The sequence below is a fragment of the Giraffa tippelskirchi genome, chromosome 5 (genome assembly GCF_054371585.1).
Source record: "Giraffa tippelskirchi isolate mGirTip1 chromosome 5, T2T-mGirTip1v1.2.pri, whole genome shotgun sequence".
Lineage (NCBI taxonomy): Eukaryota > Metazoa > Chordata > Mammalia > Artiodactyla > Giraffidae > Giraffa > Giraffa tippelskirchi.
Genome location: NC_137279.1, coordinates 5557499 through 5583779, shown reverse-complemented (window position 1 = coordinate 5583779; position 26281 = coordinate 5557499). Strand labels below are relative to the sequence as shown.

The following is a 26281-nucleotide window of genomic DNA, read 5'->3' as shown; positions in this document are numbered from 1 at the left end:
GTCATGAGCTGATACAGACCAGCTCTAGCACTCCACTGCTTTCTGATACATTATTCCCACTCTGGACACATTGCTCCCTCAATTTTCTGGTCCCCTGAGCATCTTAGAGGGAGAAGCCACAATTTTCAGTCCACCCCCCTGAGAGTGAGACGGGATAACAGACTTCCATCATGGCACGTGGGCTCCCTGGCACCCTCCCCTTCCCTGTGTGCTCTCCTCTCTTCGCCTCTTACTGTCTCTGTCTTTGCAGGTGCCTGTCCTGTGTCAACAGCGCCTTCCGCTGCCATTGGTGCAAATACCGAAACCTCTGTACTCATGACCCCACCACCTGCTCCTTCCAGGAGGGCCGGATCAACATTTCAGAGGTAAGCAGGGCTCACCCTGGTGCAGCAACATCCTCAGTGAATCTGAGCAGACTTTTGTTTTCAGATGGTCAGTCTGACAGCTTGGCCATCTCCTTGCCCTGGTCCATGTTGGGCTTCTTCCAGAGATGTTAGAAAGCCCTAGAATTATAAAGTCAAAAAAAAAAAAAAAAAAATGGCAGCAAATACTCCCGAGAAGGAGAAGTGTGCTGTGTTTGCTAGACTCCTAGGATTGTATTCATTCAAAAGTTTGAGGGGCGCTGAGGGCTGAGACTGAAAGCTTAGAGGAAACATATCCAACCAAACAGACTCCACGGTCTGGAAGAGTGTAGAGAATGGCATTTGTTCTCTGAGTTTTAAGCCCTCTGCTTGGCTGCAGACATAGTCTAGTTCAATAGCACATTCACTCTCAACCACTCTTTCATGCCAGCCTCTCTTCCTAGGCTAAAATTCAGCGATTCTTTCACTCTTTTGTACAACCGAGTAGATGGCCTTATAGAAGAGACAGGCAGTCCACTGGTGAAAAGAACCCAGGCTTGCTAAAAGTCACATTTTATGATACAGTCGATGTGCCATCCCTAAGACCGGTTCCTCCTTTGTTATCAATACAGGGAGATATTAAATTGCTTATCTTTCCAATAAATATCGCACCCAGTGATGTTTCCCAGTGAGGTTCACTTTCTTACAAGCTCACAGCAGGCCTTAGGACAACGAAATCTGCTGGGTCAATGTCCTTTTCTCATATCTAATGTTTTTCATGCCCCAGGGTGACCAGTAGTTGGGTTTGAACAACTGTAGAGACCTTACAGGAGAAGGCAATGGCACCCCACTCCAATACTCTTGCCTGGAAAATCCCATGGACGGAGGAGCCTGGTAGGCTGCAGTCCATGGGGTCACTAAGAGTCGGATGACTGAGCGACTTCACTTTCACTTTTCCCTTTCATGCACTGGAGAAGGAAACGGCAACCCACTCCAGTATTCTTGCCTGGAGAATCCCAGGGACGGCGGAGCCTGGTGAGCTGCTGTCTATGGGGTCGCACAGAGTCGGGCACGACTGAAGTGACTTAGCAGCTTAGCAGAGACCTTACATATTCCCACAAACGCACATGTGCGTGAATATACATCCCCATCTCGTTCTACCTTTTAGGAAATCCATAAATGTAAATAAGTGACTGTGTAGCATGTACAAATATTGCTGTCACCTTTATCTGTCTCCCTCTTGCACTAGACTACAACCTCCTTAAAGGCAGGAGTTACATCTTATCATTAAATCCTCAGGGCCTTTTTCAGTGAAAGTCTGTAGCATGCATGCGTGAAAGCAAAGAGGAACCAATGACCACTTTAACCAAATGTCATTGATAGGAAGTGTTCCTTGGAGCTCCTTGTCTAAGATATCAAGAAAGAGTCTCTTGTCTCTCCTAATCGAGGTAGAAGTACAAGTTGCTTAAGAAAGCGCACCTTGATCAACATGTCATCATGTTGTACACTTAATTTTTTTTTAATTGGAGGATAATTGCTTTACAATGTTGTGTTGGTTTCTGCTGTAGAAGAATGTGAATTAGCCATTCAGTTCAGTTCAGTTCAGTCGCTCAGTCGTGTCCAACTCTTTGCAGCCCCACAGACTACAGCACGCCAGGTCTCCCTGTCCATCACCAACTCCTGGAGTTTACTCTAACTCATGTCCATTGAGTCAGTGATGCCATCCAACCATCTCATCCTCTGTCATCCCTTCTCCTCCCGCCTTCAATCTTTTCCAGCATCGGGGTCTTTTCCAATGAGTCAGTTCTTTGCATCAGGTAGCCAAAGGATTGGAGCTTCAGCTTCAGCATCAGTCCTTCCAATGAATATTAAGTACTGATCTCCTTTAAGATGAACTGGTGGGATCTCCTTGCTGTCCAAGGAACTCTCAAGAATCTTCTCCAACACCACAGTTCAAAAGCATCAATTCTTTGGTGCTCAGCTTTCTTTATAGTCCGACTCTCACATCCATACATGACTATTGGAAAAACCATAGCTTTGACTAGACGTACCTTTCTTGGCAAAGTAATGTCTCTACTTTTTAATATGCTGTCTAGGTTGGTCATAACTTTTCTTCCAAGGAGTAAGCATCTTTTAATTTCATGGCTGCAGTCACCATCTGCAGTGATTTTGGAGCCACCAAAAATAAAGTCTCTCACTGTTTCCATTGTTTTGCCATTTATTTGCCATGCAGTGATGGGACCAGATGCCATGATCTTAGTTTCCTGAATGTTGAGCTTTAAGCCAACTTTTTCACTCTCCTCTTTCACTTTCATCAAGAGACTCTTTAGTTCTTTTTCACTTTCTGCCATAAGGGTGGTGTCATCTGCATATGTGAGGTTATTGATATTTCTCCCGGCAATCTTGATTCCAGCTTATGCTTAATTCAGCCCAGTGTTTCTCATGATGTACTCTGCATATAAGTTAAATAAGCAGGGTGACAATATACAGCCTTGACGTACTCCTTTTCCTATTTGGAACCAGTCTATTGTTCCATGTCCAGTTCTAACTGTTGCTTCCTGACCTGCATACAGGTTTCTCAAGAGGCAGGTCAGGTGGTCTGGTATTCCCATCTCTTTCAGAATTTTCCACAGTTTGTCGTGATCCACACAGTCAAAGGCTTTGGCGTAGTCAATAAAGCAGAAGTAGATGTGTTTCTGAAATTCTCTTGCTTTTTCGATGATCCATCGGATGTTTGCAATTTGATCTCTGGTTCCTCTGCCTTTTTAAAATCCAGCTTGAGCATCTGGAAGTTCACGGTTCACATACTGTTGAAGCCTGGTTTGGAGAATTTTGAGCATTACTTTGCTAGTATGTGAGATGAGTGCAATTGTGCGGTAGTTTGAGCATTCTTTGGCATTGCCTTTCTTTGGGATTGGACTGAAAGCTGACCTTTTCCAGTCCCGTGGCCACTGCTGAGCTTTCCAAATTTGGTGGCGTATTGAGTACAGCACTTTCACAGCATCATCTTTTAGGATTTGAGATAGCTCAACTGGAAATTCCATCCCAGTTAAGTGTCCTTATATCCCCTCCCCTTGAGCCTCCTTCCCACTCCACCCCCATCCCACCCCTCTAGGTATCACAGAGCACCAGGCTGAGCTCCCTGTGTCAGACAGCAGCTTCCCACTAGCTACCCATCTTACACACGGTAGCCTAAATATTTCAGTGCTACTCCCTCAATCCGTCCCACCCTGTCCTTCTCCCGATGTGTCCACAAGTCCGTGCTCTGTGTCTGCGTCTCTATTCCTGCCCTGTGGATAGGCTCATCAGGATTAAATACCTTACAATTTTATTTGTCAATTGTTGTTTAGTCACTAAGTCAGATCTGACTGTTTTGCAACCCCATGTACTGTAACTCACCAGGCTCCTCGGTCCATGGCATTTCCCAGAAAAGAATACTGGAATGGGTTCCCATTTCCTTCCCCAAGGGATCTTCCCAACCCAGGGATCAAACTCATGTCTCCTGTATTGGCAGGCAGGTTCTTTACCACTGAGCCACCTGGGAAGCCTAGTTATACCTCAATAAGGCTATTTTTTTAACTTTTAATTTAAGAAGAAAGTAAGCCTTGAAAGATTTCCCAAATGCATGCGCGCGCGCACACACACACACACACACACACACACACGTGGTCTTGAATTCTTCTTAGCTTCTTGAAACAATATGTGTTATATTCAGCTAGAAAAAAAAAATGAAATCTGCCTGTCTTGAAAGAGAGACACACAGATGGTGCCCACAGGCGGTATTTAAGGCAGACCCAACCACAGGTGCCTCTGCGGGATGGAGCCAGTTATCTCAGGCCCTGAGAACCTTTCAGGGAAGGCTCTTCCTCCAGCCAGTCGGTATGCTTTGAAGTAGCTCACCAGAAAGCGCCATACTGGTCTTAGTGGGCATTGGAAATTAATCCCAGCCCTGGGATCCTGCAGGAGGCTGAGACCACTTTCAGGCCCATCTTCTCACCCATAGGAAAGGACTCACGAGCCGAGGAAATGGTGGGAGAGAGGGGGGAACCCAGCCTGGGCGTCCACAGGACAATGGCCAGGGGAGGCCAGATGCCAGGGGCAGGGTGATGCTGAGGCGAAGTCTGGGTAGTGAAGAGCCTCAGAAACTGACCTTCATACTTCTAACCTCCTAACTTAAGTTAGTGTTAGTCACTCAGTCATGCCTAGCTCTTTGCAACCCCATGGACTGCAGCCCACCAGGCTCCTCTGTCCATGAGATATTCCAGGCAAGGATATTGGAATCGGTTGCCATTTCCTTCTCCAGGGGATCTTCCAGACCCAGGGATCGAACCCGGGTCTCCAGCACTGCAGGCAGATTCTTTACAGACTGAGCTACAAGGGAAGCCCTTAACCTCCTAACTTGGCTAATGAAATAAGTCGAGGAGGCCCACAGAATGCCGAGAGAGAGAGAGAGGGATGACGTGGACATCTGGACAGGAAGCGGCAGCCGCGAGACCCAGCAAGACAGTAACTGCCCCGTGTGGGGCCAGGGGGCTGCGGCCTGGAGGGCTAACTGGATCATGCCGCCTCCCTCATGCGCTCTAGAAGTCCCTGGAACACAGCTCCCTCTCAGCCACAGGTGACTCAAGAATTCCAGAGAGCCGGGCCTGGGAGAGGCGGTTGCCATCCCAAGTCAGGATTAAACTAATACCGAAAGAGCCCTGGGGGGAACGCCAGAGGCTTCCTGGCTCCTTTTTCATTTCCTCTCCTTAACGTCTGTTCCTCGAGGTGAGAGAAATGCCTTAGTCTCATCACCTCCTCCTCCTCAACCTGCTGACAGGCACCAGGCCCCACCCCAGTGATGGGTTCCGGAGGGGCGGCCGCGGGGCCCCCCAGGCTCCTGACTTAGCTTAGGAAGGGAAGTGGGAGGCAGGACCCCAGGAGATGGCAGGGCCGCCACCCCTCACACATCCCTTCCCCACAGACAGCCCCCAGACCCTGCTGCCTGCTGTCCAAAGCTTGCTTTCGGGGGAAGCCCCAATCTGGAAAATGGGGGGAACCACAGAGGTCCACGTGGTCAGCTTGAGCGAGGTTCCTTCATTCGGTCGGGCATCTTTCCTGGCATCCTCAGGTCCTTCTGGGAACTGGAGATCCCTTAGCTGTCCCTTAGGGGTTCCTAGAGCATCTTTTATGCTTCCAGTAAGCACCCCCCCCCGCAATTTGAACCAAAATTTTACATCTATCTACTTCTTAGAAACAATACATAACTGATTAGCTCCATTGATTTCTATAGCAAGGCTAAGACATCACGCATTTGCATTTCTCTCACATGTGACAGGAGGGTGGGGGAGGGGGAACAGCCGCCTCAGCACCACTTGGGAACTTGTTAGAAATTCAAATTCTTGGGCCCCATCCCAGAGTAAGCTGAAGATTGAGAACCACTGACATATGGCATCTCAATTGATTCTCACAACAGACCTGCAGTTTCACATAATTCATATTTGACAGATGTAGTAACCAAGATGCTAAAAATTTTGTTTTTTTTTTTTTGGCCTAAGGCTACAGACAACTCAGGCATCCAAAAAGGCAGAGTACAGGATGGTTTCTCCAGAAAATCAGGACCCGTTCGCGTGTCTGTTTTCATGGTCACAGCTACACTTGCAGGCCTGATCTCAACCAGGCCCTGTGCTGTTGGTCATGAGGGTTCAGGGTGTGGAGTGCGTATCTGTGGTGTTCAGCCGCTCAGTCATGTCCACCTCTTTGTGACCCCATGAACTGCAGCCCACCAAGCTCCTCTGTCCATGGGATTCTCCAGGCAAGGATACGGGAGTGGGTTGCCATGCCCTCCTCCAGGGGGTCTTCCTGACCCAGGGATCCAAGCCATATCTCTTACATTTCCTGCATTGGTAGGTGGGTTCTTTACCACTAGTGCCATCTGGGAAGCCCCACAGTGTGGAGGGACCCACACAAATCCATTTGCACAGATGGAGAAACTGCCCATGGTCAGTAGTACCACGTCCAGATGCAAAGGTGGCCAGTACATGAGGTACCTCTGCCCACTTCTTTCCAAAGGGCTGATGGACCGAAGAACCACTGTGCCAAGTGAGAGCGTTAGTCACTCAGTCGTGTCCAGCTCTTTGCGGCCCCATGGACTGTAGCCCTTCAGGCTTCTCCATCCATGGGCTCTTCTAGGCAAGAATACTGGAGCGGATTGCCATTTCCTTCTCTAGGGGATCTTCCCAACGCAAGGATCGAACCTGGGTCTCCCGCATTGAGGGCAGACTCTACCATCTGAGCTACCAGGGAAGTCCTAGAGTGAATGCAATTCAAAATAAACATATTGGTAGTTTGCATTTGTTGAGAGTCTATTATATATGCAACATTATACATATATATTTTTAATCTCAGTTGTAACTATTCCATGAAGTAAATTCTATCCTAGATGAATAAACTGATAAGTTTAAACAGTTTTCCTATGATCCTCATGTAAATTCAGAAGTCAGGATTCAGTGTTCCCAAGCTGGCGCTGAATAAGTTGAAGTCCTCTGATCCTGTGTTCACGCGAGAAATATGCAGTGATAATATTAACATGGTTAATCCTGTTTATTACCACTGATGACAGACCTTCATGTCCCTCTTGCCTACAATATAGAGTTGTCAAGTATTACTGGTCCCATTTTATAGATGCCTGCGTGGTAAGTCCCTTCAGTCATGTTTGACTCTGCAACGCTATGGACTGTAGCCCACCAGGCTCCTCTGTCCATGGGATTCTCCAGGCAAGAATACTGGAGTGGGTTGCCATTGCCTTCTCCAGAGGATCTTCCCAACCCAGAGATCGAAATCACATCTCTTATGTCTCCTACATTGGCAGGCAGGCTCTTTACTACTAGCTCCACCTGGGAAGCCCATTTTGTAGATGAGGAAGTTGAATTTCAGTTCAGCCATCTCTTGAATGCTTTTAAGTTCATGAGCCAGACCTTTCCCCCACTCAGAGCCCAGCTGGTCTCTGATAGGGTCCCAGAAATCTGGGCCCCCCTGGGCCAGGTTAAGCAGTGACATGGTGTTTGCAAGCAGATGTGCGCAGGAGTATGTATGGCTTTCAGCTTGAAAAGCTCATCTCCCTCCATGGCTAAACCAGGCCTAGTGAGATGTAGATACATAAATATCTCCTTTACGCCCTGTCCCAGGGGAAAGATAGAACCACATAAATCCGATTAGCTTACCCGGATGCGGGCTGCTCTCTCTCTTTGAAGTCCACTGGGTGAAGATAATGTCATTTGCACGTGGGAGCAGTCGTTTCTGAGGGCTGAAGGAAGGGTCCCCAGCGCTGAGAGCCAGTGAAGCACAGCTAGAACAGAGGAGACCACGCGGCCCAGAGGTTCGTCCATTGGGCTGCAGCGCCAGGGTCCTGCCCTCCCCCAGTCACGTCTTCTCCTCCTCAGCCCACCCCTCCCCTGGGATGCTCCCAAACAGGACATCTGCTCCTCTTGATAGAAGCTCAGCTTGCTGCTAAGGAGCGGGATCCTAATGCCCATTGACCTAGAGGCAGAGGGAAGAGTAGAATGGCCTTCAGAAGTCACTCGGGAGACTGGAGGTCTGCAGGAGCAGCGTCTTTCAGCAGTGTTCACAGCAGTCCTCACACTCTGCGTGAAGGGCGTGTGTGTGTGTGTGTGTGTGTGTGTGTGTGTGTGTGTGTGTACTCCCAGGAGCAAACAGGTTGGAAATGGCCTTCTATATTTGATGAAACCTATCACCTTCCACAGGCTTCCCTGGTAGCTCAGCTGGTAAAGAATCCACCTGCAATGCAGGAGACCCCAATTCAATTCCTGGGTCAGAAAGATTCCCCTGGAGAAGAGACAGGCTACCCACTGTGGTATTCTTGGGCTTCCCTGGTGGCTCAGATGGTAAAGAATCCGCCCACTATGCGGGAGACCCCAGTTCGATTCCTGGGCCGGGAAGATTCCCTGGAGGAGAGCATGGCAACTCACTCCTGTATTCTTGCCTGGAGAATCCCCGTGGGCAGAAGAGCCTGGCGGGCTACAGTCCATGGGGTCACAGAGAGTCAGACACGACCAAGCGACTAAGCCAGCACAGCATAACATCACCTTCAGAAGCCCCAGAGGAAGTGACTTTCCAGCAACTTGGCGATGCTCTGGGCTGCCAGCTCTCCCGCACCTTCAACCCCCACCACTGCCTTTTCCACCCGAGACTCACTGCTCCCTCCAGTCAGTCAGCAGAACCATCTCATAACCCAAGGAGTCTGTGTATCCCCTATTTCCTAGGAGAAGAGAGGACACCTGGGCACCAGCCACTTCCTTCCTTTGCCCTGGAGAATGGAAGGAAGAATGCAATTCTGTCTGGCCCGAGAGAGATAGCCAAAAAAACAAGCAAAGCCTGAGATTCTTTTCTCCAGGGGCAATCTCAGAACCCTCTTTAGGCATTTGGAAGCCTCTAACCATCACCCTTCAGCTTAGTCCCAGAGAGTCTGAAACAGCAGACCACGGGAATTTTTTTTTTAATAAAATTTTAGAATCTCTTTAAAAAAAAGCATAGAAGTACTCATAAAGTCTACTTATGATTCTTCAACTTTCAGGCTGAATCAGCCAACCCAGCCTGAAAGATGAGGGTGTGTGGGGGTATGTAGGTGTGTATTTGTGCATGTACACATGCATACATATATTTTTGTCATGGTTAATAGGATTCTACCATCTTGTTCACTAACCTAAGACATCATACTCCCAAAAGTATGTCTTAAAGACTCTGCTCATGAAATTTGAACTTGTTCTCTGAGCTCATTAGAGGTGAAAAACAATGGGTCATCCTTTACAATATATCAACTAGTTCTGATTCTGAAAATCTATTCTTTCTCTCTCTGCCTTACAAGTATACACACACACACACACACACACATACACACACACACACACACACATGTGTGCGCGCGCGCACACCCCTTGCTGTACCTCAGCCTTATTTCCAGTCTAAATTAAAATTCTGATTTATTAGACTCAATGAGGATTTTTAGTCACTAACAGGAAATAGTATCTGCTTTTCCATGGGATGCCTGGGTTTTCCTAAAGCGGTGTTCACTTTTTTTTTTCCCTTGGCTATAAATATATGAAAGACTCTGTCGAGAGTGCCCTCAGGGAATGAAAGTAAAAGTGCAGCAAAGAGCAAGTTTTTGAGTTGGCAGCTTGAGTGACTGGCTTCTAAACAGGGCCGCATCTGTTCGGGGCTGCCTCGTGATCCTGTCTCCTGTGGGAACCAAGCCTGCTTCAGGCCCTCACAGGCAGTCACCGAGGGAGGCTCTGTGGCCCCAGAGCTTCCGCCGGACCCTCCTAGACAGGTTTCTGTGGCAGACTTCTCCTGGGCCCAGCTTTTCGTAAATCCTCAGGATTCCTCCATAGACACAGACATAACAATTTAGCAATCCTGTGACTCCAGAAACAGTGACCATTTCACATCAATCCCAGCTTTGGGAATCAAACTCCCGCCTGAGTCTCTAGATATCTGCAAGACAAGGATTTACCCTCATCTCTGAAGAATCTGGGAAGCTGGAGCCGAAAGGAAAGTCTGAGATAGTTTTGTCTGTTGCTTTACTTTCTTGATCTCCACTTACCTTCCCACAAGCCATGAGCAGTTGTCCACCACATGTCGGGAATGGGGATAAAGCCTGGGGATACGGAGGTGAGTAAGATGCTGCCTAATCCTCAAGGCTCACAGGCCAGTGAGAAAGACAAGTCAACAAGAAACTGCAATTCTGAGGGCCGAGTGCTGCTGGCAGTGGGCCCAGGGGGTGGGGAAGTATCTGTGACCTGCCAGTACAGGGACAGGGTCAGGGGCTGCTTTACAGAGAAGGAGCTGCAGAGCTGAGTTTGAAGGCTAATTACGAGGTAATCAACTAAAGAGGGCTGAGTCGGGGCCAGGAGGAAGATGAGGGGTGGAGGGGGAGTGTTTCCGGTAGAGAGAAATGCATCTTCAAAGGCCCAGAGGTTGATGAGTGAGGGCGATGACTCCTCAGGTCTAATCTTAAATTCCTCTGTGGTATGGCTGGACCTTGATGCACAGGAATCTCAGAGTAATAGGGACGCAGGGGCCAGATGGTGAAGGGCTTCCTTCTGAGGCCCACTGCTGAAGCCCACATTGAGTCCAAAGCCCCCGCCTCTGCCCACCGTCCCCCACCTCCACCCCGCCACCCCAGGCCGTACATTGTTCAACATTCCTGCCATACTCTTTCCTGGGATGCCTTGGGCAGTGGAGAAGGACCACTTATTGTTCTAGACCGTCCCACACCTTGATGCTTTTGAACTGTGGTGTCGGAGGAGACTCTTGAAGAGTCCCTTGGACTGCAAAGAGATCCAATCAGTGCATCCTAAAGGAAGTCAGTCCTGAATATTCACTGGAAGGACTAATGTTGAAGCTGAAACTGCAATACTTTGGTTATCTGATGCGAAGAACTGACTCATTGGAAAAGACCCTGATGCTGGGAAAGATTGAAGGCGGGAGGAGAAGGGGACGACAGAGGATGAGATGGTTGGATGGCATCACCGACTCGATGGACATGAGTTTGAGTAAGCTCCAGGAGTTGGTGAAGGACAGGGAGGCCTGGTGTGCTGCAGTCCATGGGATTGCAAAGAGTCGGACATGACTGAGCAACTGAACTGAACTGTCCCACACCTTGAGGAAGTTCACCATCCTGCCCCCACACCCCGACCCCCATCTAAATGCCAGTAGCACCCTCTGCAGGAGAGCAATAGAACAACCCTACACCGTCCCTAAAGAACCACCACCACGACCACCACAGAGCGCTAGGGGACAAGGAAATGGCAGCTCCTTCAAGACTTGCCCCAGCTGATCCTTGGAGACAAGACACGGTTGCACGTGGAGGAGGCTGCGTGTCCTCACTGCCATAGGCCACTGGGCAATGTCCTCCCAGAGAGAGAGAGAGTGGGCAGGGTATGGAGCGGTGGGGAGGCAGCCATCTGACCTCTGGCGGAGAAACAGCCGCTGGAAGAAGAGCTGAGGGACGTGACTCTCCTCCTCCCGTCCTCCCTCTCTCACGGTCCCTCCCGTGGCCCAGGCCCACCAAGACTTTCTTTTTTCTGTTTTGTTTTCCAAAGCAACCTGGTCTTCATGCCGGGCCTGGTAATGACCTGAGATGAAAAGCCAGAGCAAGCATTTAGAGCATTGATAGTTGAGGGGGGCAGGGTGCGGTGGGGGCTTGATCCACCTCCTGGAAAGACTGCTCAGTTGGAGCTGGGAGCTGAGGCTACCGATAACAGATGGCCTCTGGCACAGACAGTGTAAGGGGGTGGGGAGCTGGAGCCCGATGGGGACATGAAACATCAGCAGTGGGGGAGTGCAGGCTGGGGACAGGCGAGTGTGGAGCCTCGTTTATCCTGTGTCTCAGGAGATTAAAAAATACACAACCTGCAACATCAAGGCTTGAAAATTTAATTCCTCCATTGTAACATGCACACCAGATTCAGGACAACTCGTGAGCTGGGGATGACGATCTCAAAGCCCTGGAGCTAAGAGATAGGTCTCACGTTCCCTGCTGACTCCACGTGCCTGGTAAACGACGAGCGTCCTCGAGGGCAGCCCGCCTGGAGGCAGGGGCATCTGGCCTGGCATCGAGGGCCTGTCCCCCCGCCCGAGCTTGGGGAGTAGGGAGGTGTGAGCCAGGACAGACCAGACGGAGGCCCTCTGCTTGCTCCCCAGGACTGCCCCCAGCTGATCCCCACAGAGGAGATCCTGATACCGGTCGGGGAAGTGAAGCCAATCACCCTCAAGGCCCGAAACCTGCCCCAGCCTCAGTCCGGCCAGCGGGGCTATGAATGCGTCCTCAACATCCAGGGGGCTGTCTACCGGGTCCCCGCCCTGCGCTTCAACAGCTCCAGTGTCCAGTGCCAGAACAGTTCGGTAAGAGGACCGGGGCCCAGGCTGGCCAGAGCCAGCCTTTCTCTCGCACCTGAGCCAGGGCCTCAGCCTAGCCTCCCCCCAGCTTCTAGAACCTTCTGCGTCCACAGGTGACCCACATCCGCAGAGACAGGGGACTGTACAGACATGTGGGGTTCCTCAGCAGAGCAGGGCAGGTGATGGAGGGAGTGGAGGGCTGCAAGGACCCTCGTGGCTTAAGTTGAGAGCTTTGCGCCCTTGCCAAGTTGAAAGAGTACCTCTTAGCCTTTGGTGAAACCTTTTCAGCGCCAGTCAACGTGACCCCAGAGCCTGCCCCGGTTCGGGGAGTGGATACAGGGAGGGTACCAGGCAGGAGGAAAGCTGTGGAAGAGACCAGGGGAGGTAGGATGGCCGTGGGGAGGGGGAAGGAGGAGGAGGACACAGTGAACCTCAAGAGCAGCAAGGGTTAAACGGATCCCGAATGCCAGATAGAGAGCCCCACGAGGTGTTTCATCATCCTGCTAGTCCAGAGAAGATCTTTTCATCTGCCAGCTCCCTGTCTCCGCCCATGGGGGGTCAGCTGGGAGATGGCGGGAGTGGGGGGTGGGGGGAGGAATGTGACAAAGGTGCTGAGGGAAGGTAAAGCGCCTGCAAGCGATAAAGAGAATCTTGGGCCTCTTATCAGGGAGCTGTCAGGTTCCCAGGTCACGGTGCTTGATAGAATTTGTAATTGGTGGGAGACGGCCCAGCACCTGGCGAAGGTGAGAGATGGGAAAGCCACGGAGCACAGCAAAGGGAGGAAGGCTGCAGGAAGCCGGGGCTGGGGGCCGACAGTGACGGGCTCTGGGAGCCGCATGGCCAGGCCGAGCAGCTTCCGCGGCGGGGAGTCCCGGGGGGGTCTCCGCTGAGGCTCAGGAGCTGGACCACCAGAGGGGTGGGTTCTGATGTGTCTGAGGGCTTGAGGGCCCCGGGTGGGATCAGCACGGGAGGAAGTCCACTCCTGGCTGCAGCTTGGCGGCCTTCAGCGGTTGGGCCGCTCAGAGGTGTGCCCGCAAAGCTCTGGGCATGGTCCCTAGTGGACTGTTGACCGCAGTAAAGCTCACACGCAGAAAGAAAGGGCCCCTGGGGGATCCGGCCGATCAACCACCAAGGCACTGCCGTTTGTTATGCACGTGCTGTGTCAGGGCTTTGTGGGATGTCCTGAGCGGTGTGTGGACTTCCTAAAGAGACTTCCATGGGTAAAAATGCAGTGCAGATCCCAGGAAGTGCCGGGTTCAAGACCAAACACCAGGGGACGGGGAGCATGCGGTGGGTTGGGAGGGAGGGCAGAGAAGACCCCTGGGGGAAGGTGCGTCTGAGCCAGGCTAGAAGAGGCAAGGTGCTGAAGGCTGGAGGCTGTCGGGAGAGGGGAGGCTTTCCTTGGGAGATGTGAACCAAGCAGGTGCAGCGAGGGACTTAGGAGAGTTTGCTCGAATACAGGGGCTCCAGAGGTTTCTGGAGGAAAGCAGTGGACGCGAAGGTTGGAGAACTAAGCCTGGATTGGGTCATAGGAGGTATTGAATGCCAGCAAAAGGGTCTGAGCGGGATCCTGTTAGCATCAGTGACTGGGATTTCGAGGAAGGCACCGTAGGGATGATGTGAACGGTACCTGGGGCTCCTGTCTCTCCATCTGCTCCTCTCTCAGCCCAGAAGAAACCAGAGTCCCTGGTTTGTTTCCTGGCCCTCTGAGATGCCAGCAGCACCCTGACCCCCTGGGATAGAAATCCTCGTGAACGTGTGCCCCTGCCCCTCTCCCCGCAGTACCAGTACGATGGGATGGACATCAGCAACCTGGCCGTGGACTTCGCCGTGGTGTGGAACGGCAATTTCATCATTGACAATCCTCAGGACCTGAAAGGTATGCAGCTACTTCCGGGTCGAGTTTTGATCTTTCTGCGACCCCAGGAAAGACCGGGGCTGGAGGGATCAGAGCTGGCGGGCCACGGTGCCATGAATAATACACTCCCCCTGTCCGCGAAACTCTTCAGAGGCACCTAAAGCAACATTTGGCACCATCAAAGGAGTCCTGTTGGGAACTCTGTTTTATTACAACCAGAGCATCCGCCGGGCGGCTGGCGGCTCATCGCCTGTTCCTTTGGCTCCTGGAGACTTTGAAGTGTCTGTGGAACCTGACCAGGAGAACAGCAGGCAGGAACGTCCTGCCGGTTTCCCTGGAAATGGAGATACTATTCCCAATAAGGTCCTGGTTCCCCTGTCTTTGGCCTCAGTCGCTGTACAAAGAAGGTTTGTCAGTCTGCTCCCCTGGTCCTGAGGTGGGTGGGAGGGTCCAGCTGGCTGACTCCAGGGCACAGCTGTTGCAGGAAGCCTCACGAAGGAGCTGGGCTGATGCAGGAGGGGGCGTTCCATGAGGTGGCCTCATTCTGGTCCTGCACACCCACGTGGAGGTCCTCCCGGGTGCCAGGTCGGCTGCCCTCAGCACAGCATTCCTCCCAGCTCTCCAGAGGGACTAACGTGACTCCAGTTTGATGAGCACTCTGGCTAGGCACTCACGGGACTAACGTGACTCCAGTTTGATGAGCACTCTGGCTAGGCACTCACTGAGTGATTTGTTTAGGATTTTTTTTTTTTCCTAATCATCGTAACATGAGAAGGATGCCCTAGCATTATCTCCATTTGACAAATAAGGGAACTAAGACTCAAAGAAGCTAAGAGAGGGACCAAGACTGCTGCCTTTGGCAACACGGACACTAAAATTGGAACAAGGCAGAGACCAGCCTGACCCCTGCACAGAGTGATGCAAGCTCCCAAGGCGTTCCGTGTTTTTAAGACAAAGACTGTGTGGGATAACTTATATGTGGAATCTGGGGGAAAAAAGCCCCAACCCATCAGAAACAGAGTAGAAAAGTGGTTGGATGATTGGAGAAATAGGGAGAACTTGGTAAAAGGGTACAAACTTCCAGCTCTGAGATAAATAAGAATGTAATTATAGCATGGTGACTACAGTTGATATCACTGTGTTATGGAACTGAAGTTTGCTGAGAGTTGAACTTAAATGTTCTTAACATTTGTGTGTTCTTAACATCCATTAATTAACTAGATGGGAGGAATCTTTTCGCTCTGTAGTATATCAAATTATCACTTTAAATATTGTACAATTTTTTTTGTCAGTTACACCTCAATGAAGTTGAAAAAAGAAAGAAATGGACCAAGAGTCAAATAATAAGAGCCAGGATTTGAACCCAGACCGTCTCATTTTGGAGCTCACATGTTTAACCACATCACTGCCCTTCCTCGCATGGCTCAGGCCTCTGTGAGATGTGAAACTTCCTCCCCCAGAACCCTGTCCCCTGACCCCAGGCCATAAGCCACATGTCACATTTCAGTTATCTCAGGTTTTCACAATCCTGTCCTTCAGGCTGAGGTCACCCCAGGGGCACAGAGAGAGGGACCAAGGCCACAGGGGGACCTATAAGTGCTTCAGCATCTCTTCAGATGCTGCTGTCCCTGTGGTGGATGTTGCCATCAAAATCAGAGCTTAGGCTGGAAGATTCTCCTTCTATTTCTCCTCATACCCAGGCCAAATTTTCTCAGTGCTAAGAGATAGACATTTTGCCTGCTGAGAATCTGGGCTTAGTTCCCAGAGGTTGCCTTTGCACCTGGAAGTTTAGAGAAAAAATAAAAATGGCCACATCCAAGCTGTTGCATCAGAACCCTCCCTTGTGGCACCCAACAACTTTTAAACAGCTCCTTAAATGCACGGGCCATGGTGTCTTCACACTCACCTCCCACCCAGAGCCTCGCTGTCCCTGGAAGCTGAGGCACTGTGTTGGGTGGAGAAACTCACGGTGCTTAAGGACTAGGGTTCCATAATCCAACAAACTAGGGTTCGAATTCTGCCTCTTTGACTGATAGCTAGGTGAACTCACACTAATTACTGCTCCTCTCTACATCCCAAGTTCACTATCTGGGCAGTGAGGGGCCATCATGAAGATTAAATGAGGAATTAGACGTGGACCATTCACACATGTTCATAAATGCACAGTGTGGACCTGTTCATTTTAAGATTCCCATTTCCTGCCCTCTACCATTAAAAACCATAGGATCAGGATGTTTCAATGTAGTCTCTGTAGCCAGGATTGAGGAATGCTTGGCAGAGCAGAGGAACAGGATGAGAATAAAAGGAAAGAATAAACCCATGGAAGAATGAAGAAATGCCCCTCCCCTGGGACGTGTCCCTGGCCTCCAGATGCACACCACCCAGGGGCCTGTGAGCTCATGTGTGCTTGACCAGAAGAGCTGAGAAAGGACTTTCCAAGTATCCCACTTCTAGAGAATTCCTCCTGGGACTCTGAATTCAAAACACCAGCAGACAACAACCAAGCCTCGCGCTCACAAAAGAGTTCTGCCAACTGGCCTATCTAGGGCTTCTAAGTCAGTAAGAGACAGAACCAAAAGCATCTGCAGACTCCAAAAGTAGCCAGTTTGTCCTCTTTCGGAATGTTCTCTCCATCCACAAGACTGCGGCAACCCTCTTTCCTTTTGGGCTAGCTCTGTCTCTATGCCGCCAGGCACGTGGCCTTTCTTGAAAGCCCAGCCGACGTCTCTCCCAGACCCACCAGGTCCCCGGTCTGCCCCTTTCCTCTCGGGACCTGCATGTGAGCAGCGCAGCAAGTGTTCTCCAGCTTGGGGCACTAACCTTTAAACTCTGAGAGTCCCCACCTCTCTCTTTGAGCTTCATTTTTGCCTGAAATGGGGAAATCAGTCCTTCCCTCTTTCAACGAGGTCCATATGTGCCAGAAATAGAGGCAGCAGTGTAAGAATGTAGCTTGAGTTGAAAGAAAAGATAATAAGCATGTATAGAACATAGGCTATGTTGCAGACACTGTGTTAATTGCTGAATATACCACATCTCATTCAAACCTCACGAAAAACAATGATTACTGTGTGGATCACAACAAACTGGAAAATTCTTAAAGAGAAGAGAATTCCAGACCACCTCACCTGCCTCCTGAGAAATCTTTATCCAGGTCAAGAAGCACAGTTAGAACTGGACATGGAACAGCAGACTGGTTCCAAACCGGGAAAGGAGTACGTCAAGACTGTATATCGTCACCCTGCTTATTTAACTTATATGCAGAGTACATCATGAGAATTGCTGGACTGGAGGAAGCACAAGCTAGAATCAAGATTCCCAGGAGAAACATCCATAACCTCAGATATTCAGATGACACCACACTTATGGCAGAAGGCGAAGAAGAACTAAAGAGCCTCTTGATGAAAGTGAAAGAGGAGAGTGAAAAAGTTGCCTTTAAACTCAACATTCAGAAAACTAAGATCATGGCATCTGGTCCCATCTCTTCTTGGCAAATAGATGGGGAAACAGTGACAGACTTTATTTTAGGGGGCTCCAAAATCACTACAGATGGTGGCTGCAGCCTTGAAATTAAAAGACGCCTGCTCCTTGGAATAAAAGTTATGACCAACCTAGACAGCATATTAAAAAGCTGAGACATTACTTTGCCAACAAAGGTATGTCTAGTCAAGGCTATGGTTTTTCCAGTAGTCATGTATGGATGTGAGAGTTGGACTATAAAGAAAGCTGAGCACTGAAGAATTGATGCTTTTGAACTGTGGTGTTGGAGAAGATTCTTGAGAGTTCCTTGGACTGCAAGGAGATCCATCGAGTCCATCCTAAAGGAGATCAGTCCTGGGTGTTCATTGGAAGGACTGATGTTGAAGCTGAAACTCCAATATTTTGGCCACCTGATGCAAGGAACTGACTCATTAGAAAAGACCCTGATGCTGGGAAAGATTGAAGGCAGGAGGAGAAGGGGACGAGAGAGGCCGAGGTGGTTGGATGGCATCATTGACTCAACGGACATGAGTCTGAGTATACGCCAGGAGTTGGTGATGGACAGGGAGGCCTGGTGTGCTGCAGTACATGGGGTCTCAAAGAGTCAGACACGACTGAGCGACTGAACTGAACTGTCTAATTGATCCCCATGTTACAGACTAGATACTGAAGGCTCAAAGAAGTTAAATTCTTTGTCACATTGTTAAGAAGTGCTGAAGCCACAAGGAAAGCCCTGATCCAATTTAATCTAGAGCCAGAAATCTTAAATAACAATATTTTCTTTTGTGCCTTTAAAAGACTGCTAAGTGCCTCAATTTATTATTAATTCCCCGTCAATTATTCTTGCAAGGATAATGACAGTCATTGGTGTTATCCATGGACGGGGTGGTTTCTGTCACGCTCACAAAAAGTGGGTAAGTGGTGAGGAGTCCTCTCCAGCTCCCTGTGTGACCGACCCGGCCCTCTCTCTGCAGTCCACCTCTACAAGTGTGCAGCCCAGCGAGAGAGCTGCGGCCTCTGCCTCAAGGCCGACCGGAAGTTTGAGTGTGGCTGGTGCAGCGGCGAGCGCAGATGCACCCTCCAGCAGCACTGCAGCAGCTCCTCCAGCCCCTGGCTCGACTGGTCCAGCCACAACGTCAAGTGCTCCAACCCCCAGATCACTGAGGTAAGCCCCCCAAGTTCCCAGAGCAGGACAGGATGTCCGGGAACTGACCCCCCAGGGCACTGGGAACTGAGCCTTTATGGAAGAATGCTTGATGTACAGTGAGGTTAATGCGAGGGCTGGTAAAGCCCCTCATGGTCCCGATGGCCCGTGTCCAGGCATAAGCGACAAGCGTGTGGAAGTGTGTCCTCACGCATGTGCACAACCATGTGTGTGCCTCAGTGTGCATGTATGCACCAAGGAGGCAGAGCCAGCCCAGCCTCCCTGCCAGGCCAGCTTTGCCAGGTGGGGATGAGAAATTGGCTGCATGGTGGGTGAACATTTCAGAAAAACAGGCTCAGCCTTTCTCAGCAGAAATGTAAAGTCAGGGGCTGCAATTAGCTCAGAGTTGCAAAGTTGAAAATGGAAGGAGAAAGTGAAGGCAGGCACTGCATTAGCCACTGCGCCATTTCCCCGGGTTTCCTTTCTGTCTGAGTTTGTTTGTGTATTTTAGTGGAAAGAAATAGGTAATTAATTATCCTGGGGGGGGAGGGGATGATGTTTCCTGAATAGTCAGTTGCAAAGGGAGATGAATAGATGATGTGAATGAACACACAGCTGCTTGGGGTTTGAATGGCCAGGGAGAGGAATAGTTGCATTTAACTTTGGTTGCCTTATGAGCTCATCACTCTTACTGCTCCCACTTCACCGACTGTTGCTGGTGCTTTGAAACTAATTACACATTCCTTATGATGACTAGGAATATCGGCAAGAGCAGGGAATTCTTTGCTGGTCCAGTGGGTTACACTCAGGCTTTCGCTGCCATGGGCCGGGTTCTATCTCTGGTCAGGGAACTAAGGTCGCACAAGCCGTGCAGTTTGGCAAAAAATTTTTTAAAAAGAAAAGAAAAAAGAAGGCAGGAGGGGCTGCTCCCTTTCTGCCTCTTCCTGAGCAGCTGCATCGTCCCTTTTCCTGCCTCATTTTCGCTGCTGGCCAAAGCAAGCCAAGTCTGGCTCTCACCTGTGTCACAGAGTATTGGGAAACTAATGGAGCATCCCTGTGACTACTTTGCAGCTTCAGATCAGTTTAAAAAAAAGAAAGAAAGAAAGAAGACGTCTCAAGATCAAATGAGTGTTGTTAACCTACCGTGAGGTATTCAAAGAGGGAGCAAATATTTGTTTGGTGTGCTTTGGCACTGTTTTATTTAGTCCTCATAACCTCCATGAGAAGCCAAAATTCTCAACTCCGTTTCACAGAGGAAGAAAACGAAGCTCTGAGTGATGGAACGGTCCAAGTTCACAATGGCAGAGCTTATATTTCAGCTCAGATATATTTAATTGTAAGAACATTTTTTAAAGTGTCTATGATTTGCCCAAGTAATATTAAACAAGAAGTGGGCTTCGACTGAAGATCTAGGTCCAGGCAGCCGAAGAGCGTGGTTAGCAAGATGAGCAAAGATGCGCAGGTAGAAAGCACTGATTGACCAAAAGTTGATAGAAAGTGGAGAGAGAGAATGCCTCAAAGAGTTGCCGAGAGCTAAATTGATTGAATGTGGCTGGAAGGATCAGCGGAAGGTACACTGTAAAGATCATGACTTTCAATGATTTGCTTTTTGCTTTTGCACTAGAGGTAATCAAAGAAAAAGGACTAGAACATGTTACTGTTGATGACTTGGTGGCTGAAAGCACCCCAAAAGGCAGAGCCCCGGTACCTAACAGTGTAAACAACAGTCCTTGCTCAGCGTGCCAGCCTTTAAGATCGAATGAGATTGTGTTGTCTTGGGGTTTTATTTCTGGAAGTAAAACCTGCCATAAATTAGGAATCGATCTCCCAAAATAAAATCCTTTTTTGTATGATGGTAAAGTAAAAAAGAAGTGGCCTTCCCCGTCCCTGACATCCAGCCTCCCTAGGGGGTACAGGCCACATGCCGTCCATCCACAGGGCTGTGAGTCCCAGGGACAGCGAGCTGCTGGAGGAGCGTGTGTCCTTCGTCCAGGTTCTCATCCGTCCCTGTAGGAAGGTGCTATGAGGGTGCAGACACTGCCCTTCAGAGACCAGGCTTCTACGATCCCATTCTTCTCTTGGCCGTTCCCGCTGGTGGTGCCTACTGAGTCTCTCCTGTGTCCTCATCTCACTGGGACTGCTGGTGGTGCCCCGGCCTCTGCCCCCAGACGGCTAGCTCCCTGAGCCGCTCAGGGTTCCGTGCCTTCTCCCTGATTCTCGTGATTTCCAGTAGCAGTTGCCCTGAGAACTTGCTCCGTTCTGTAATTCTTCTTGCTGTGGCTGTGGTTCGTCTCTGCTTCTGCACCTGCGGTCCAGGGGCGCTTGAATCAGGCAGGAAGGACCCATTTCCATCAGCCCCTCTCACCCTTGCCAACCCTGACTGCCGCCCCAGCCCCGCCCGAAGGCGGGCTTCTCCGGAGAAACCTCTGCCCCCTGGCCCCTGCTCACTGACCGGGGACTGACAGGCTGCTCTGTTCCCGAGGACACCCAGACTACGGGATGCTAATTAACCCCCTGAGGTAATTAGGCAGTAATTGATTTTCCCAGTGAAGACAACAGCAGGAGTTGGAGGCCCTGAACAGTGGGGTCTCTCCCATTGGTGTTTTTCGAGTAGAGGCTATGGACAAAGAAAGAGCATCAGGGGAGAGAGACAAACCCACACAGTGTCTCCAGCCACTCCAGGGACGGCAGGCACTCTGGACAGGACACGTGGGTGGGAGAAGCCTTAGCAGGAATGTTCTACCCGCTTTCAGCCTGCACCTCCTACCCCCAACCAAGCCTCCTCTCCTTACAAAAGCCATTTTTCACTTTTTAAACTTTGCATGTTTGAGATAATTTCAGACTGATAAAAAGGTGCAAAAATAGTACAAAGAACTTTCATATACCCTTCACCCAGATTCTCCAAAATTAGCATCTTATATAACCACATTACAATGATGAGAATCAGGAAATTAACAGTGATGGAATAATGCCGTCCAATATACAGGGTCTTCTTCACATTTGCCAGTCGTCCCACTGATGTCCTTTTTCTGGTCCAGACTCCAATCCAGATCACATGTGGCATTCATCATCACGACTCCTAAGTGCTTGAATCCCCAGTCTTTGTCTTTCATGACCTTTATCCTTCAGGACCATTATTTTGTAGAATATCTTTCAGTCAGGATTTGTCTGATGTTTCCTCATGATTCAATTCAAGTGACATATATATTTTAGCTGCTGCTGCTGCTAAGTCGCTTTAGTCGTGTCTGACTCTATGCGACCCCGTAGACAGCAGCCCACCAGGCTCCGCCATCCCTGGGATTCTCCAGGCAAGAACACTGGAGTGGGTTGCCATTTCCTTTAGCAAGGAACACTAAAACAACGGTAGGATACGTGTCAAAAGGGCACAGGAGCCAACTTGATTTAGCCCCAGAGGCCAAATCTGGGGCAATGTGAGCAAGAAAATAAATAATCATCCTAATGTACTTAATGCAAGAAAATAGTATAAGAATGTGTGGTCCTTATTGATATAAATAAACAATGTGGGAGAGAGAAAGCTCCTCTTTATACTAGAATTCCAAGTCCTAAAAATAGAAGGACTTAGGGAAACAGAAATATCACCACTTAGCAAAGTTCACAGTAATCATTGTTTCAGGCAGGAATGTCCAATAAATGCTAAAATTAGCAAATGAAAGAATGATGAGAAATGGGATACTGACAGAGCCTCAAGCTCTCTCCCCACACGGCATGTGTTCTTAAAACAAGAAAAATGGTGCAGAGTACTTTCGTATACGTTTTACAGTGAAGAAGCCTGGTGGACAGTGGTTAAGGGGTTAAGGTATCTTAACCAAGTGATCAAAGTTAACATCACCAGTAATGGGAAGAATCAACCTTGGGGGCCTCCCTGTAGGCTGAGCCGAGAAGAGCCCACCCTCATTTTGGTGGCATTTGTTACCAAGGACGTGTGATTTGTTAAAACTAACTTTTTAGAAGAATCAACTCATTTCCTTTACCTCGGCTTTCTTGGCTAATTTCCTTGATGTTGGCCTAGATCTCTCTCTCTTTTTTTTTAAACAATCAGAATTCTATGAGCTCTGCCCTTTTCTACATACCTCCCTCTTGTCTCTGACCCTCCCTTATCTTCAGAAATGTATAGCCCCTCAGGACGTGCCCATGTGTAAATCGGAGCCATTGACCACAAAGATCCTTCCTGAAGGAGAAGAGAAGGTTCTCTGATGGCCTGTGGTGGTTCCTGGGAGCAGCAGAATGTCCACTGCTGGAAACCAGTGGGGACTGGAATAGGGGGCTGTCTTGCCTGCGGGGGCAGGGCGATCAGTGAGCTGACCTCAAAGGAATTCTACTTTAGGAGAAGGAGTGAGCTGAAGCTTAGTGGGATGAACAGCTGTGTTCTTCCTTAACCCCTCCTAACCCAGCTGTCTCCATGGCAACCAAGCCCTCCCCTAGAGACCCATCTCTTGTGGCAGCTCCATGTAGGACACGTCTTCCAGCCGATTGCATTTCCCAGTTTGCCTCGACTTCAGGTTAGGACCCCCTCAGGACTCACCGTCTGCTCCCTCTCAGCCAGTCCTTGGTGTGATAATGATGCCGTCCCCTGCGGGAGGCATCCCAGGCTGTTCCCACTGCAGCTGTCATCCCGGGCGTCTGCACACGTGTCACCTGTTCGGGCCCCAGAACAGGAGATGACGTGCGGAGGTTTGGAAAACCTGTGAGATGCCGGGCAGCCACGCTCCTGTTCTTCCCCAGCGTGTGCCTCAGGGACCCGCCGGGACATCAAAGTGGAGGATGTTAGGAGCCGTCCCCTAGAGAGAAAGCAAAGCCCAGAGAAGCTGTGAGTGGGCAGCATCCAGCAGAAAGGGCCAAGCAATGGAAGAGCTTCTTGGGGAGAGAACTTTAGGAAGGCCCAAGAGGCATCGGAGCGCCTGTGAGAGAGGTCTCCACTCCAAGTGCGCATATTGGTCTGCAGTTATCAAACTCCACTGGGGAGTTTAAGGTAAAAAACAGAAATTTGCCTTCTCAGTTCTGGAGGCCAAAGTCTGACATCCGGCTTACAGTGGGTTGGTTCATGCTGAGGGCTGTGAGGAGGATGTATTCAGAGCCTTTCTCTTGGTTTCTGCTGGTTTGGGGCAGTATTTGGCATTCCTTGGCTTGTGGAAGCAGCTCCCTGACCTCAGCCTTCATATCAACAAGGTGCTCTCCCTCTGTGCATGTCTGTCTCCAATTTTTAAAATAAGAATCCCAGTCATATTTGATTAGGGCCCACACTGATGACCTCATTTTTAACGTGATTATCTCTGTAAAGACCCTGTCTCCAAATAAGGTCTTATTCTGAGGTGATGGGAGTTAGGGATTCAACATGTGAATTTGTGGGGGATAAAATTCAACACAAATTCCCACAACAGAATATTCTGAACAAAAAAGAGGAGATGCCATGGTTCTAAGGAATGATTCAGGCATGCTAAGGTTAGAAGTTATCATGTGTATAAATTAGTTCTGAGTCGGGTGGCCTGGGGATGCAGCCAGCCTATCCCTGAACATTGGCCACCTGGAAGAGGCTGGAACCTGCTTACCCTGCAGGCTGCTCTACTTCTCCCAAAGGGCTTCAGACAGAGATTTGTAATTTGTAACACTTTGCATCTGTCTCCTATTAGGAGAGAGGACTGCAACAGGGACCTAGACCTCCACACCTAACAAGAACACCAGTCAGGCCAAGGACCTGAACAGATGAGTCATACTCGCAGTTCCGAGAGTCTTACTAATAATAGCTTTTCTTTAACAAGACACTACTATGTGCCAGAACCCATAGATTCCACATACCTGCCGCTTCTTATTACAATCCTGCAAGAGGACTGTAGTTATCTCCATTTAAGAGCCAGGGAAACAGTGCTTAGGGGAGTAAATAATTTGCCCAAAGTCACATATCTGGTTAGTGGCAAGACAAATTCAAGTGCTTCTTGACTCCAGAATGCAGACATGCCCCACCTTTTGATGCTCCTTCTCTCGGCCAGAGGGACAGAGAAGTATTTCCTGGCTATGCACTTTCCCACTTCACCCCACCCCCAAAACATCTGAGCCCAGGATCCGAGTCCCCTTGGTCGATGTCAGGAGATACGGACAAACTGGGGACATTGGCTACTCTTTTAAGTCTTACAATAACCTTCCCCTGTCTTCCTAAAGATAATTAAGTCCACACTTATTTCTATGAGTGGGGGAGAAAAATGGTAGAACATTTGGGGGCACTTTTAAGCGTAGGGCGACCACTTCTTGTATATCCAGGGGAGGTGTTACTTTAATTACATGTGGTTCTTAAAGCTATCGGACTGTTGGGTTGGTTTCTGGTCGTATCTATAAATGAGATGATGGTCACAGTGAAAGTTGCTCTCACAAGCATCTCAGCTGAGGGGAGAGCTCGCAGGCTGGGGCCCAGGCAGCTCATGTCTGCAGGTGAGAATGGAGATCAGGGTGGTGAAATAAAGGCAAAGCGGGCTTGGGATGCAAGGGACAAATCCCCAGTGTTGGGGTCCTCAGAGAGTGACCAGGAACCTACACCATTTGGGTCCCAAGAGACACGCCTGTGCCTCTGAAGTCCCCTGGCACACTGTCCAGCAAGGTCACCCTGATGCCAGGTCCTAGGAGAACTGGTTTTGCAGTTGTCTCCCCGTTCACCACTTTGTAGCTTTTCCGTACAAAGTTGTCAACTTCAGTAACTCCCCACGCCTCACTAGCCCACTGTTAGGGAATACCAATTCTGTTTAACGTTATCTTAGGTACATGTAACTGGGAAAGAAAACCAGTTGTAGAAAACTGCCAACACTGCCCTCCAAAACCAGGCGTAAATAATTCTTGATGCGCTAGAAGTTTGAGATGATTCATTGCTCTTCATTCCTCCTGCTCTCCGTTTGCCCTAATATTTTAAAGCAGATCTTTTTCCTGGATTCTCTCAGTTGCAAATGCTTGTGTGAAACTGTGTGACAAGCTGGATACTTGGAAGTATTTATCTAGAAGGCCATAGCGAATTTCCACGGGAAAAGACAAGAGCCACCTGCCCAGGGCAAGAGCGACTCGCTGCAAAGTTCCCAACAAATAAATAAGTCAGCCAGCTTTCCTGAGAAACAAGTCAGCCCTCTGATCTCCCATTCATTTATTTGCAGGCCTCATTAATATAACATCACTGCAACAAACAGCTAACGGGGGTTGGTGTCAGGATGAATAATGGAGTTACTCTGCTGAGATAACGATTAGGTTTTGAATGTACTATCAGCTAAGACAGAACTGGCAAGGATTCATGCCAGGTAGAGAGCTGGTGTCGCTGATGCTATGGATGCCTGCAGAGCCCGTCAGCTGGGCTCTGGCGTGAAGAGCATGCTCACGCTTGCTCGAGCACACACACGCCCACGTCCACACCCACACAGACATGCGAAGGTGGAAAAGGACATGACAGTCTGCTATCTTGGATTCAGCATCCAGGTGCCTTGGGGAGCCAGGCTGGGATCAAAATTTGCGGACACAATGTTGGCATCACTGCCCTCTAAAGCCAGGAAAACTCTAAGCAACAGGAAAGGAGTAAGT

At 49.6% G+C, this 26281-nt stretch overlaps 1 protein-coding gene across 3 annotated transcripts in view; it reads left to right on the top strand.

The window, feature by feature from the left end:
• The window catches only part of PLXNA2 (plexin A2), a 228006-nt gene that overhangs the window by 154541 nt on the left and 47184 nt on the right, over positions 1-26281 (top strand). For all 3 annotated transcript variants that reach the window (XR_014055223.1, XM_081495369.1, XM_081495370.1), the window contains exons 9-12: positions 251-365; positions 12042-12242; positions 14019-14115; positions 18546-18736. Coding sequence is in view for 2 of the 3 variants with exons in the window: in XM_081495369.1 (XP_081351495.1) it covers positions 251-365; positions 12042-12242; positions 14019-14115; positions 18546-18736 (604 nt within the window). In the remaining variant the exon portion in view is untranslated. The remainder of the gene's footprint in view (positions 1-250; positions 366-12041; positions 12243-14018; positions 14116-18545; positions 18737-26281) is intronic.